At 51.3% G+C, this 15,466-nt stretch overlaps 1 protein-coding gene across 3 annotated transcripts; it reads left to right on the top strand.

Annotated features, from left to right (window-relative positions):
- Positions 1-684: 684 nt before the first annotated feature.
- Positions 685-15,466, top strand: LOC129713993 (transmembrane gamma-carboxyglutamic acid protein 2-like). Of its 3 annotated transcripts, none has more exons than XM_055663441.1 (8): positions 685-931; positions 3,905-4,034; positions 6,818-6,971; positions 8,013-8,176; positions 9,293-9,332; positions 9,873-10,002; positions 11,124-11,294; positions 14,051-15,466. In XM_055663441.1, the coding sequence occupies exons 3-8, from the start codon at positions 6,863-6,865 to the stop codon at positions 14,079-14,081; spliced, it is 645 nt and encodes a 214-aa protein (XP_055519416.1). In that variant the 5' UTR covers positions 685-931; positions 3,905-4,034; positions 6,818-6,862; the 3' UTR covers positions 14,082-15,466. The 3 variants fall into 3 exon arrangements, with proteins under 3 accessions (XP_055519416.1, XP_055519417.1, XP_055519415.1); XM_055663442.1 differs by having other exon boundaries at positions 3,894-4,034; XM_055663440.1 differs by lacking the exon at positions 3,905-4,034.

Here is a 15,466-nt window from a genome sequence, read left to right as displayed (position 1 = left end):
CCCTTCTTCAGACTGCAGTTCCCTGCATCGACCCGTGTTCCAATGCCATGGGATGGATAGGGGGAAATCCTTTAAAACCGAGATGTGAAGAACTTTTTTCACAGAGTGGTGAGTCTCTGGAAATCTCTGCCGCAGAGGGTAGTCGAGGCCAGTTCATTGGCTATATTTAAGAGGGAGTTAAATGTGGCCCTTGTGGCTAAGGGGATCAGAGGGTATGGAGAGAAGGCAGGTACGGGATACTGAGTTGGATGATCAGCCATGATCATGTTGAATGGCGGTGCAGGCTCGAAGGGCCGAATGGCCTACTCCTGCACCTAATTTCTATGTTTCTATGATAGGGATGGATAGGATAGCAAGTAGTCAATAGTCAATAGTCTATTTAATTGTCATTTGGACCCCTGGAGGTCCAAACGAAATGCCGTTTCTGCAGCCATACATTACACACAAATAGACCCCAGACACAACATAATTTACATTTTACATAAACAAAAAATGTAGGCCAAAAAAAAAAAAGTATTGACTCGATGGGTCGAATTCCCCCCTGTGTTGCAAGTTGAGGGGCGGGGTGGGTAAGTGACAGCTTGCATTTTAACCACTGATCAGGGGAGATGTGAATGGCTGCGGGGAGTTCGTGAGAAGTTTGTTTAGTTGTGAGTGTTGTGTAACTCCACCCGCGGGCGGGCGGGACACACACGGCGACTAGTAGGTGGCGAGGCTGAGAAGCGGCGCTGTGTGTACACCGCTCTCTCTCTGTCTCTGTGCCCTGGCCCTGCCTCCCAAAGATCTTATAGCAAAGCTTTGCTATAGGATCTTTGCTGCCTCCCATCCCCACCCCTGCACCTGAGCCTCCCCGAGCGGCAGAGCAGAGGAGAGGAGAACAGAAGAGAGGAGAGAGCGACCTGGAGCGAGGAGCCGGGAACCTGCGCTGCCGGTGAGTTGGGGAGAGTTACTCTGGGCTTGTATCAGTTCCACGTTGATGTGACTAACAAATGCTACCGTTCTCCTTCGCCACTGAGTGGATGCTGAGTTAAAAAAATACTATGTAAACTGGCAGTTTCGCGTATAACGAGGGGGGAGATAGGTCGGAGATGGGGTGTCGAGGAGACGACTCCAGAGTTAAACCTGAATTTCAGGTTTTGCATTGAGAGCAACAATGTGTGTGTGTGTGAGTTGCGACACCGCGCTACCTACCAAAGATTATAGAGGCTCCTCTAGTATCTTTGCTACCTACCGGCTGGAGCCCGGCTGCCTTCCTTCAGGGAGGTAGTGATCTTCCCACAACAGCCACAGCCCTGTTTGTTTGTTCGCTACTCATCTGACAAAGGTTGTGGGCAAAGATCGTAAGATCTTTGGTTGTGGGGTTGTCCGGGCTTGTCTGCCGGAGATGGAGAGACATGGAGATAAAAGCAAGAGGCACAGGGAAACTGGAGAGATAAAGGGGGGGGAAAGGGAATGGGGTGGGGAGACGAAGAGGAACCTGAATTTTCAGGGGAGCAGAGAGAGAGAAGGGGAGGGGTAGGGAGGGAGAGGAAAGGGGATGGGAGGGGAGAGAGGGGAAGGGAGAGGAGGAGAGGGGAGGGAGGGAGAGGAGAGAGGGGCCAAGGGAGAGGAGAGAGAGGGGCAAGGGAGAGGAGATGGGGATGGGAGGGAGAGGGGAAGGGAGGGAGAGCAGAGAGGGGAAGGGAGAGAGAGGGGGGAAAGGGAGAGGGGGAGAGGGAGGAGATGGGGATGGGGGGAGAGGAGAAGGGGAGGGGGTAGGGAGGGGGAGAGGGGAGGAGAGGGGATGGGAGGGAGAGAGGGGAAGGGAGGGAGAGGAAGGGAATGGGAGGGAAGGAGATAGAGACAGCAAGCCCTGTGATTGCCACATCGAACACGGCCCTTGAGTTGCCATGGAGTGCCCAGCTGCTCCCCCCTCCTCTCCCGCCCACTGCCTTCCTGCCGAGCATTGTTTGTTTATCCATGGGATCCCAGTGGATTATGACTTTGTGGGGTTGTGAAGGGGTTAAATGAGTGAACTGTTGATGGGGGCCACATTACTTTAACTGATGCCCACTAGCATTGTGAAAACCCTTCACTAGTTGTTGTGTTAAATTGTCCCGGAACAGTGGAGGACTTTTGCCGCCCGCCATACGAGGAAATTCAGGTCCCTGGCTGTTGCAGGCTGTGCCTTATGCTTGGAGTTTAATGATAGTTTGGGCTCCTTTCCCCCCCAAATGTTTGCAGCCATGTGTTAAAGCAGACAGCAGTGTGTAGGTTGGGGAGAGGGGGGAGAAGGGGGCTGACTGTGGGTCACAGAGTAAACGTTCCCCAGGTAGGTGGAAGTTTGACTACCTGGGCTCGTCGCTAGCCTGTGGCTCAGGCCTAAGGGTGTGTTCCCTGTCAGCTGGGTGAGACTAGTCCCAGTTTCAGTTTGGTTTATTGTCACGTGTACAGAGGTACAATGTAAATTTTTTGTTGCGTGCTAACTAATCAGCGGAAAGAAGAGTCTCAACCCAAAACTTCACCTATTCCTTTTCTCCAGAGATGCTGCCTGACCCGCTGAGTTACTCCAGCTTTTTGTGTCATATTGAAAAAGTTACTTTTATAACTACTAAACCAGGTTCGCTTCTTAATAAACAGACACCACACAAACTGTTTGGTAGACCAGTTCAAAACTTTACTTAACATCGGCCGATGGAAGGGAGCGAGAAGTCCAGCTAAGTGACCAATGTAGACACTCAACTGTCCTCGGTCCTCTTCCCCGAACAACAGAATTACATTGCCTTAAATAGGGTTTTTTTGTCCCCTTAGCACATTCCACAGACATTAGTCATGGTCAGAGGTACAGGAAAAGGTTTCCACAGAATGCATCACATCAAACCTTTTGTTTACATGGTACAAGATATACTAAAAACATTGGCCATTTGCTTTAGGTCATTTTATCTTTTCGCTGCTTCCTCTGTCACTTGGTCCCTCATAAACATAGACCATTTGTTTACAAAGATGTGACTAGCTATTATCTCTTCCTTTATTGCCTCCTCCCCCCAAAAAACATTGGTCATTTGGTTTATGGCATCTTACTTCAAAGATATCTCTCTAGCTTCTCCTCTCTGCCTGTCACTTGGGAGACAATGTTATAGGATTTATTATCTCACACACCGCAACCTAAGGAAAGCCTAATTTGACACTAAATACAAGCTGTAAGCTAGCCCAGAAGCCAATTTAATATCTTCTTATATTTTTAACTAAAATTTGGCTTCATCAATATCAGCAGAAAGACAATACATGATTACAATCATTTGCAGTCACCAAAGAGGTAGATAGTAGTTCAGGACTGCTCTCTCATTGTTGGTCAAATGGTTCAGTTGCCTGATAACAGCCGGGAAGAAACTGTCCCTGAATCTGGAGGTGTGCGTTTTCACACTTCGATACCCTTTGCCCGATGGGAGAGGGGAGAAGAGAGTGGCTCTCCACTGCTACAAAAGATCCCAGGGCTACTTTGTGGCTGAGGTTTGTTGCACTGTGACCACGTGGGTTTCCTCCGAGTGCTCCGGTTTCTTACCACATCCCAAAGACGCACAGGTTTGTAGGTTAATCAGCCCTCAGTAAATTGCCCCCTCGTGTGTGTGTGTGTGGAGAGGGAAAGTGGGAAATAACTAGTGTGTACAGTAATCGATGGTGGACATGGACTCGGTGGGCCGAAGGGCCTGTTTCCGTGCTGTGTTTCCTCACTCCACAAATGCTGCAAGTACCGCAGGCTTTGAAAAGCATTTTTAACCAGATTACCAAAGACCACATCTGAAGCGTTGAACGCAGTTTTGGTCTCGCCAACGAAGGGTTATTTTACGTCCTGAATCTTTCCTGATGACTAATAAGTGACTCAGTGAGTTTCAGTTCACCTGACTCTGTTCAAGTTCCGCTCCAGAAACTCGAGCACAAAGTCTGCAGTGACACTACAGTGCCGTGCCGAGCGAGCACCTTGTTGGTGAAGTGCCGTCTTCACTTGGGGCCTTAATCCTCAGCCCCATCTCTTCCCAGCACGAGTCAAAGAGCAGGTGAGTTGCTGCTGATGTCTGACACTCAACATACACCTGTGGGTAGACACAAAATGCTGGAGGAACTCAGCGGGTGAGGCAGCATCTATGGATAGAAGGAATAGGTGACGTTTTGTGTCGAGACCCTTCTTCAGACAACTGCCTCGTCTTAAGAAGGGTTTCGACCTGAAACATCACCCATTCCTTCTTTCCATAAATGCTGCCTCACCTGGCAGTTCCTCCAGCATTTTGTGTCTACCTTTGATTTTACTTGCATCTGCAGTTCTTTCTTACACACCTGTGGAATCTTGCTGTGGTTTGCCACCTACCCTACTCGGCGAGAGGGACTAGATGCCAAAAGTACTTGGCTATGGGCCACACTGAAGTCATGGGAAATGCTGCATAAACCTGAGCTTGGCGGGTTTGGGCTGTGAGTAGTAGGTGGTTCCTGGCAGAGGAGTGTAACAGGGTGGATGTTACGCTTTCCTGACTTCTATTTTGTGATGCAGTTCCACATCCTGTTGGTTTATTGATTAGCCACGCCACATTATTTCCAGCCTCTCAAACTTGGGTCCCTGTCAATGTATTAAATGCTCGCCTTGTGCGGACTTCTGGAGTCCACAGGTTGGTTTAAGTGTTGAGAGCTTGCATTGGATGTTAGTGAGGTTTCGTGTAGCGCGGACTGAGTCTGTGCCAACCAGCGATCCCCGCACATGAACACTATCCTACACACCAGGGACAATTAACCTACAAACCTGTATGTGTTTTTTGAGGAAACCGGAGCACCCGGAGGGGCGTGAATGTACCGATGGGGCAGTCCCTTCTGTCACCAGCTGTTTGATGTGGCACTCAGGGGAACTCGCACTGAAATCATTTGTAGTCTTGGGTCTCGCAGTAAAGTAGTGAGTGATGCCTGGTTGCAGAGCTCTGTGAGGAAGGAAGCAGCGGTGCAGTTCAATTTAAGTTGCGGTCCCAGCATTAGATTCCACTTGATGCGTATATATCACTCTGAGGGAAGGGAATTCACACAACGAACCTGCACGCATGCCTGGAGAGCAGGATGTCCCAAACAAGCTAGTCCCTGTTTTAGTTTAGTTTAGAGATACAGTGCAGAAACAGGCCCTTCGGCCCACCAAGTCCGTGCCGACCAGCGATCCCCGCACATTAACACGATCCTACACACACTAGAGACAATTTTACATTCATACCAAGCCAATTCACCTACAAACCTGTACGTCTTTGGAGTGTGGGAGGAAACCATAGATCTAGGAGAAAACCCACACAGGTTACGGGGAGAACCTACGAACTCCATACAGACAGCACCGGTAGTCAGGATGGAACCCGGGTCTCTGGTGCTGTGAGGCAGCAACTGTATCCGCTGCTCCAACGTGCTGCATATTTGTCCAAATCCCACAAAACCCTTCCTATCCATACACCTGTTAAATGTATTGTTATTGTACCTGTCTCGACTACCTCCCTGAGCAGCTCTTAGAGCAGCACAGGAATAGTCCCTTCAGCCCATAATGTCTGTGCTAAAGATGACGTCAGCACTGTCTTGTCTGCCTGCATGTGATCCCTCCATTCCCTGCATATCCATATGCCTATCCAAAAGTCTCTTAAATGCCACTGTTGCATCTCCACAGATGCTGCCTGACCCGCTGAGTTACTCCAGCACTCTGTGAAACGTCACCTATCCATGTTCTCCACAGATGCTGCCTGACCCGCTGAGTTACTCCAGCACTCTGTGAAACGTCACTTATCCATGTTCTCCACAGATGCTGCCTGACTCACTGAGTTACTCCAGCACGCTGTGAAACGTCACCTATCCATGTTCTCCACAGATGCTGCCTGACCCGCTGAGTTACTCCAGCACTCTGTGAAACGTCACCTATCCATGTTCTCCATAGATGCTGCCTGACCCGCTGAGTTACTCCAGCACTCTGTGAAACGTCACCTATCCATGTTCTCCACAGATGCTGCCTGACCCGCTGAGTTACTCCAGCACTCTGTGAAACGTCACCTATCCATGTTCTCCACAGATGCTGCCTGACTCACTGAGTTACTCCAGCACGCTGTGAAACGTCACCTATCCATGTTCTCCACAGATGCTGCCTGACCCGCTGAGTTACTCCAGCACTCTGTGAAACGTCACCTATCCATGTTCTCCACAAATGCTGCCTGACCCGCTGAATTACTAAATTCAAAAATACAATAAATAATTCTGGGCTCACCAAAGGTGCCCTAAAAAATGGATTAAGTTTATCCTCTCAGCTATGCCTGTCATTAGAACATATAAAAGTACAGTGTGGAAACAGGCCCTCTGGCCCACAATGTCCGTGCTGACCAACGATCCCCATACGCTAGTTCCACCCCACTCATGAGGGGCAAATTAACCTACAGACCTGCACATCTTTCGGAGAAACCCCACTCTACTCAACAACGTACCTCGGTGACTGCCAATCACCATCACCCCCCCCCCCCCCCCCCCGGACACTTATTATTATTTATTCAAATCGTTTGCTATGTCGCTCTTCCAGGGAGATGCTAAATGCATTTCGTTGTCTCTGTACTGTACACTGACAATGACAATTAAAATTGAATCTGAATCTGAATCTGTGTGGGAGGAGGAAACCAGAGCACCCAGAGAAAACCCACGCAGTCACAGTGAGAACGTACTGACAACACCCGTAGTCAGGATTGAACCAGGGTCTGTGGCGCTGTGAGGCGCTGCTGCGGTGAGAGGTGGGGTGGAGGTGGGGTTGTGTCAGGCCGGGAGTGACTGGGTTCTTGTTGTCTGTCTACAGGGGGAAGTCTGTTCCACTGTCAGCCTCGTGGCACCGGACGCCAGCATGGTGCCCAGCAGCCTAGGGTTCGTCCTGCTCGTGGTGTGGGCATTGGCCGGTCCTCGCTGTGCGGACGCACGGGCACTGACCCAGCGGGGAGACGCCGCAGGGGAAGGTGAGTGTGCCATCTCACCGGCTTCCAATTAAAGCTTTCTGGAGGCGCAAGCAGCTGCAATCCTCAGCAAAACACAAAGTGCTGGAGCAACTCGCTGGTCAAGCAGTATCTGTGGAGGGAATGGGCAGTCAGCGTTTTGGATCGGGACACTTTAGAATTTAGAGATACTGCGCGGAAACTGGCACTTCAGCGAGTCAGCGCCGACCAGCGATTACCGCATTAACACCATCTTACACATAATTTACAATATTTTTACCAAAGCTAATTAATCTACAAACCTGTATGTCTTTGGGGTGAGGGAGGAAAATGGAGCACCTGGGGAAACACGGGGAGAATGTACAGAGAGACTGATTGTGGTCGTCGGGGGGGGGGGGGGGGGGGGAGAAAGCTGGGGAAGGGATGGTGGCTTGGCAAGCTGATTGACCTGCTGAGTTCTTCCAGCACTTTGTGATTTGCAAATAATGCACACATTACTATTTACAAACACAATTATCCCCGCATGCACAGATACTATTGCACACCGCATCAAATGCAGGTTGATGCACAGATACTGACTCCATCACACACGCATACACCATGCAGGGGAGGTGCACATAAAACTTCCCACTCTCTCTTTTTCTCTTTTTCTCTCTCTACACACATCTGTACAATTAGTGGATTATTATCCCGTGTAGGAAAGAACTGCAAGTGTTGGTTTAAATCGAAGGTAGACAAAATGCTGGAGTAACTCAGCGGGACAGGCAGTATCTCCAGAGAGAAGGAAATGGGTGATATTTGGGGATGTACAAAGATTGGGGAGGGGTCAGTCTACCCCACGACAGAAGGGGGTGGAGTTGTACAGTTTGATAGCCACAGGAAAGAAGCAATCATCACCCATGCCTCCTCTCCAGAGATGCTGCCTGTCCCGCTGAGTTACTCCAGCATTTTGTGTCTGTGTCTGTGTCTGCAGCACAGCAGAATATGTAGACTAATTGTAATAAACAGAATGTAATCTCTGCTCCTCTGACCTCTGGCCGGTTGATGGTTTCTGGTCGTGTTTAGTTTTCCTGGATGAAAATGAAGCCGCACTCTTCCTGGGCCGGAGGCTGCTCTACAATAGTTGGGATTTTGAGTTCATCACTCCGGGGGATATTGAGCGTGAATGTTACGAGGAGGTGTGCAACTTCGAGGAGGCACACGAGGTGTTCGAGAACAACGAGCAGGCGGTGAGTATTGCCCCAGAGACGACAGTCTGGTCTGCTTCATCCTTGCAGCAACAACAACACTAGCGGCTGGTTGCTCCACCTCCACGTTACTGGGATAGCAGGCCTGGCTGTCTCTCTGTCTGTCTCTCTGTCTGTCTCTCTGTCTCTCTGTCTGTCTCTCTCTCTGTCTGTCTCTCTGTCTGTCCCTCTCTCTGTCCCTCTGTCTCTCTGTCTGTCTCTCTGTCTGTCTCTCTGTCTCTCTGTCTCTCTCTGTCTCTCTGTCTCTCTGTCTGTCTCTCTGTCTCTCTGTCTCTCTGTCTCTCTGTCTGTCTCTCTGTCTGTCTCTCTCTGTCTGTCTCTAAGGCTGTCTCTCTGTCTGTCTCTCTCTCTCTGTCTGTCTGCCTGTCTCTCTCTCTCTAATTAACACCCTATAATCCAGGCAGCATTCTAGCACAGCTCGCATTTTGATTTCGGTGTTTAGTTTGGAGATACAGCGTGGAAACAGCGAGTCTGCGCTGACCAGCGATCACCTGTTAACACTAGTTACGATATGATATCGCTTTATTTACCCCATGAGGGAAATTCTTCTGCCAGCAGTCACAAAACCCAAGATACATGAAACGTGAAATTAAAGTTAAGAGTGGAAAGTCACAAGTTCACGTTATAGGAGTCGAATTAGGCCATTCGGCCCATCGAGTCCACTCTGCCATTCAATCATGGCTGATCTCTGCCTCCTAATCCCATTTTCCTGCCTTCTCCCCATAATCCTTGACACCCGTTCAGGATTGGGGATGTGCAAAGTTTGGGGAGGCGGTGTGTGGGGGGGGGGTTGGAGAGTCAGCCTCAGTCTACCCCACGACACAAGGGAGAGGAATTGTACAGATTGATAGCGACAGGGAAGAAGGATCTCCTGTGGCGTTCTGTGCTGCATCTTGGTGGAACCAGTCTGTTGCTGAAGGTGCTCCTCAGGTTGACCAGTGTGTCACGGAGGGGGAAGGATGGAAAGGGAGGGGGAGGGAGAGAGAGAGTATTGTTCTTTGGTGTGAGGTGGATCCTGGATGCGTTCCTGACCCGTTTTGCGATACCCTGAGTGACATTATTATTCTGAGTGCCACCGTGTCTTATCCTTTCTTGCAGCTGGCGTTCTGGAACAAGTACAAGCAGAGCCAGCAGCCAGGTAAGTGTTGGTTGTGAAGGGGTGTTTGTACTCCGTGCTCCCCTCCCATGTTGTAGCCGTGCTGTGACTCCTCCAGTCACAGACTGTGATATTACATTGGATGTTCACGGCAGAAACTGGCTGTTCAGCCCAACCCGTCCACTCTTGCCCTTGTCCTCCATTGGCATCTTAAACAGGCCCTTCGGCCCAACGAGTCCGCGCCGACCAGCGATCCCCGCACACTAACTATTCCTACACACATTGGGGATAAGTTACAATTTTACTGACGCTAATTAACCTACAAACCTGTACATCTCTGGAGTGTTGGAGAAAACCGGAGCACCCGGAGAAAACCCACGTGGTCACGGGGAGAACGTGCAAACTCCACACATACAGCACCCATAGTCAGGATTGAACGCAGGTCTCTGGCGCTGTGAGGCAGCAGCTCTACAGACTGGTGTAGATGGGGCATCTTGGTCGTCGAGGGCCAGCTGGGTGGAAGGGTGTGTTTTGGTGCGGTACAGCTCATGGCTCTGCGGCCTCTTGTCCACCCACACACAGGAAGCCCCACTGCCCATAGGTTTGATGTGGCCGGACTGGTGGCCGGACTGATTGGCGGCTTCATCCTGTTAATTCTGGCCGGGCTCCTCGTCGTCTACTTCTGCAAACGCAACGGCAAGCGCACAGACAGGTGTGTACCAGCTGGCGTATATGTCCGATATACCTACAGACAAGCTCAGTGACAAGCTGTAGATAGACACGGAGGCTGGTGCTGTTTGCCCCCGTCTCTCCCGGCCAGAGGTGTCGGGGGACCAAGGGGTGCCAATCAGAAATGTGACGGGGGAAGAGGAGCAGGCTAGTGTTTTATACCTTGGAGCACAGGAGGATGAGGGGGTGATCTTATAAAGATATACGGAACCATGAGGGGAATAGATCGGGTAGAGGCACAGAGTCTCTTGCTCAGAGTAGGGGAATCGAGGACCAGAGGACATAGGTTTATGGAACGAGCTGCCAGAGGAGGTAGTTAATGCAGGGACTATTGTAACATTTAAGAAACATTTCGACAGGTACACGGATAGGACAGGTTTAGAGGGATATGGAGCAAACAGGGGCATGTGGGTCTAGGTGGGCAGGTGGGAGAGGTGTGATGGGGCATGTTGGTTGGGGTATCGGACTAGTGTAGATGGGGCATAGTGTGTAGATGGGGCATGTGGGACTAGTGTAGATGGGGCATGTTGGTCGGGCTTGGGCAGGTGGGACTAGTGTAGATGGGGCATGTTGGTCGGGGTGGGCAGGTGGGGCTAGTGTAGATGGGGCATGTTGGTCGGGGTGGGCAGGTGGGGCTAGTGTAGATGGGGCATGTTGGTCGGGGTGGGCAGGTGTAGATGGGGCTAGTGTAGATGGGGCATGTTGGTCGGGCTGGGCAGGTGGGACTAGTGTAGATGGGGCATGTTGGTCGGGGTGGGCAGGTGTAGTGTAGATGGGGCATGTTGGTTGGTGTGGGCAGGTGGGACTAGTGCAGATGGGGCATGTTGCCCGGTGTGGGCAGGTGGGGCTAGTGTAGTGTAGATGGGGCATGTTGGTCGGGGTGGGCCGGTGGGACTAGTGTAGATGGGGCATGTTGGTCGGTATGGGCATGTTGGTCGGGGTGTGGGACTAGTGTAGATGGGGCATGTTGGTCGGGGTGGGCAGTGTAGATGGTCTAGTGTAGATGGGGCATGTTGGTCGGGGTGGGCAAGGGGCCTGTTTCCGCACTGTACGACACTATGACTTGCTTCGTTTGTAAGTTGCCTCGCTGTTTATCACCTCCAGACCTCCGACCTACCGCGGGCATGCCCAGGCCTTGAGCCGGCCGCCTGCCGAGGGGCCTGGGGAGGAGGTGCCCCTCGCCACTCTGGGTGACGATGCACCAGCACTGCCCTCCTACGAGGAAGCTCTCCGGAGAGCGGGCCATCACGACGCCTCGCCACCTCCCTACGCAAGGTTTGTACGTCAGCTCGTCTCTCCACACCTCCCCTGATAGTTGAGAGATACAGTGCCGAAAGACCCTTCGGCCCGCCGAGTCTGTGCTGCCCAGCGATCTACACACATTAACACTATCCTACTACACACCAGGGGCAATGGACAATTTTTGACCAAAGGCAGTTAAACTGCAAACCTGCACGCCTTTGGAGTGTGGGAGGAAACCGGAGAAAACCCACACTGACACAGGGAGAACGTGCAAACTCCGTACAGACAGCACCCACGATCAGAACTTGCTGCTGCACCACATCTGTGAAGCGAGTCTGGAGAAAGATGCATGGGTCCTTGTCACGTCTCGTTCCGAATAGCCCCGTGACAAGAGGACTCGTGATTTACGGACTGTTCCCGGGGACACGTTCAGAGACTGACACCGAGTGCTGCTGGAGGGTCATCAACTCGGTGAAAGATGCTCTTTGGTCTGCCTGAGCGCTGTTGACCACCCAGCGGAGCGAGATGTCCGTCGGGGAATGTTGCCGACTGGCCCGCTGCACACTGCAGGAGTACATGCTGAGGGACTCACTGAAGCTCGGTGCAGCCAACGCCAAGGCTCGGTGGGGGGGGGGCAGAGTCCAGTGCGAACACCCCTCAAACAAGGGAAGGGGGAGCACCCCAGGGGGCCACATGAGTGGCAAGGGTTGTTTAAAGACAGGTGCAAACATACTGAGTATGATTCTAATGGATGAATAGACGATGAGAATGTGTGAAGACTTTTTGCACGGTTTTGGTACCTGTACTGTATAAATATATATTTTTCTCAATAATGTTTATTTTTGGAACAAAGATTGTGTTCCAACATGCCAGAGAACTCCACCAGTCAATAGGGAAAGGAATGCGTCATCGCCCAGTTTAGTTTTGAGATACAGCGCGTAAACAGGCCCTTCGGCCCACCGAGTCCGCGCCGACCAGCGATCCCCGCACACTAACACCATCCTACATACACTAGGGACAATTTACATTTATACCAAGTGATTAACCAACAAACCTGTACCTCTTTTTGGAGTGGGATGAAACCAAAGATCTGGGAGAAAACCGACGCGGTCACGGGGAGAACGTACAAACTCCGTACAGACAGCGCCCATAGTCGGGATCGAACCCGGGTCTCTGGCGCGGTGAGGTAGCAGCTCTACCCGCTGCGCCACTGTGCCTCCCTGGATGGGATTGTGTTTCTATCCCCGAATTGGATCTTTTCATAAAGTGCACTGAGTGAAGATAATTAAACAGAGTTTCTGTTTTGTTACTGAGTGACCTTTACTGACCTTTGGTCACTTCTGGATCAATAACTCCCCAAAACATAATCTATCTATTTCTCTCCTCGGATGCTGCCTGACCCATTGAGTTCCTCCAGCACTTGTTGTGTTTCTGCATCTGCCGTCTCTCCTGCCTCTGCAGAATCTGTGCCGTGATTAACCAGGAAGTTGAGCTCGGTAGCCACACACAGGATTTGTGCCTCTCTGGCCGTTTGGCTCCGGTTGTGTGGGTGCCTTCCTCTCCTGTGGACTCAGCGGGACAGGCAGCATCTCTGGAGAGAAGGAATGGGTGACGTTTCGGGTCGAGACCCTTCTTCACACTGGTTAAGGATAAGGGAAACGAGAGATATAGGCGGTGATGTGGAGAGATAAAAAACAATGAACGAAAGATATGCAAAAAAGTAATGATGATAAAGGAAACTGGCCATTGTTAGCTGTGGGTAATATTCATTCCACTGGGCTGGAAGCTTCCCAAGCGAAATATGAGATGTTGTTCCTCCAATTTGCATTTAGCCTCACTCTGACAATGGAGGAGACCTAGGATAGAAAGGTCAGTGTGGGAATGGGAAGGAGAATGACAGTGTTTGGCAACAGGGAGATCAGGTTGGTTCAGGCAGACTGAGCGAAGGTGTTCAGTGAAACGATGGCCCAGTCTACATTTGGTCTCGCCGATGTAGAAGAGTCCACACCTTGAACAGCGGATGCAATAGATGAGGTTGGGGGGGAGAGGGAGAGGGAGGGGGGGTAGAGAGGGAGAGGTGGGGGGGGGTGTGTCACAGGGAATGCAATACTCCACCATTCACCCATAGGTCCCAATATTAACCACTCCCTGGAGAGGAAGGGGGGGGGGGAGGGAGAGGGGAGGGGGGGAAGAGGGGGGGGCAGGAAGTTGGTCTCCGCTCATCAGGACATTCAAGTTATTTAAAGAGGAACAAGCTCCATGTTTGAAAGATCAGGGATTTTACACGGAACTGGAGCATGGAACATAAAGCAGAACTGCAGAAGAACAGGCCCTTCGGCCCACACTGGCTGTGCTAGCTCATTATCCATGTCTGCCCATTCCCTGCATATCCATGTGACTATCTAAAAGCCTTTTAAACAGTGAATCTGCCTTCACCTCACCACCCACAGCATGTTCCAGGCACTCGCCACCCTCTGAGTAAAAAAATCTCCGTTAAACCTTGCTCGTTTCACCTGCAAGCTATGCCCTGTGGCAAACCAACACAAAGTGCTGGAGTAACTCGGTGTATCAGACAAACATCTCTGAAGAAAATGGATATGTGACGTTTCGGGTCTTCACACTAGTATTTGAGTTGTCCACATTGGGCAGAAGGTTCTGACTATTGACCCTATCTGGCAGTGGAGGAGATGAGACCAGCGGCAGATTGGCCATGGTGATATTGAAGGGTGGGCTGGGCTGGGCATTCTAACGTTTCCTGGCGTTCTAACATGCGCTCTTGTTCTCTGCAGTGGGTCTACGCGGGAGCATCAGCCCAGCTGAAACATGGACTTCCATCCCGACTCCACTCCTGGTTTCCACAGAATCCCAGTGGGAAGAGGCGAAGCTGGCCAGTGTTTCAAGCATCACGGGACATGATGGGGGGGTGGGATTGGGGGAGGTGGCGGGAGATGCTGGAATAATGAGGCCCAGGACTAATCCTGGACAAACTGCAGGGTGCAGCGAGCCCTCCCTCCCTCCCTCGCACACACTCTTGCCCCTCCGCTCTGTGAATATTCCTCACTTCAAGCTGATCGTCCTGTGATCTCTCTCCCTCTCTCTCTCTCTCCCCCCTCTCCCCTTTACCCATGCTCTGCTGCAGTGTAGGCGGCACGGTGGTGCAGCGGGTAGAGCCGCTGCCTCACAGCGCCAGAGACCCGGGATCGATCCAGACCTCGAGTGCTGTCTGTGCGGAGTTTGCAAGCATCTCCCTGCGACCTCGTGAGTTTCCATCCGAGTGCTCCGGTTTCCTCCCGAATCCCAAAGACGTACAGGTTTGTAGGTTCATTGGCTTCTGCAAATTGCCCCTATGATGTGGGATAGAACTAGTGCACAGATGTTCGTTGGTCGGCGCGGACTCGATGGGCCAAAGGGCCTGTTTTCTCGTGGTATAGAAACATAGAAAATTAGAAATTAGTGCAGGAGTAGAGGCCATTCGGCCCTTCGAGCCTGCACCGCCATTCAATATGATCATGGCTGATCATCCAACTCAGTATCCCGTACCTGCCTTCTCTCCATACCCCCTGATCCCCTTAGCCACAAGGGCCACATCTAACTCCCTCTTAAATATAGCCAATGAACTGTGGCCTCAACTACCCTCTGTGGCAGAGAGTTCCAGAGATTCACCACTCTCTGTGTGAAAAAGTTCTTCTCATCTCAGTCCTAAAGGATTTCCCCCTTATCCTTAAGCTGTGACCCCTTGTCCTGGACTTCCCCAACATCGGGAACAATCTTCCTGCATCTAGCCTGTCCAACCCCTTAAGAATTTTGTAAGTTTCTAAGCTATCTCCCTCTTTAAGTTCAATCATGCTCCAGAATACTCTGCCTGGATTTATTTCCATGGGCTTCTAGTGTCCACTAGTGTGGCAGAATGGTTCCTCACATCCTCTCCCCCCCCCCCCCCCCCCCCCCCCCCCATCCCCCACTGCTGGATACAGGTGAGAGGGGGAGTCTCCGAGAATTTGCAATCAGGATATCTCTGTGAATCTGTGCGTACTTACTCTCAAGAACGAGTCCACATAATTGTACCGTGAACTATAAACACTCCGAGACTTCCATCTTGTTGGTGGGAGTTTCCATGGTTACCGGGCCTAGTCCGTGACTGCTCCGATCCTGGGCCTGGCCTGAATGATGGGCAACAAGGCTTTTCTAATTAACAACAACAAAAA

The sequence above is a fragment of the Leucoraja erinacea genome, chromosome 37, assembly GCF_028641065.1.
Source record: "Leucoraja erinacea ecotype New England chromosome 37, Leri_hhj_1, whole genome shotgun sequence".
Lineage (NCBI taxonomy): Eukaryota > Metazoa > Chordata > Chondrichthyes > Rajiformes > Rajidae > Leucoraja > Leucoraja erinaceus.
Note: the sequence above shows the minus strand (reverse complement) of the source record. Positions and strands in the feature narration are given on the sequence as shown.

Coding starts and splice junctions, on each gene's coding strand:
- LOC129713993 (XM_055663440.1), top strand. CDS start 6,863: ATGGTGCCCAGCAGCCTAGGGTTCGTCCTGCTCGTGGTGTGGGCATTG. Junction 10,003..11,123: donor AACGGCAAGCGCACAGACAG/GTGTGTACCAGC, acceptor TATCACCTCCAG/ACCTCCGACCTACCGCGGGC. Junction 11,295..14,050: donor TCGCCACCTCCCTACGCAAG/GTTTGTACGTCA, acceptor TGTTCTCTGCAG/TGGGTCTACGCGGGAGCATC.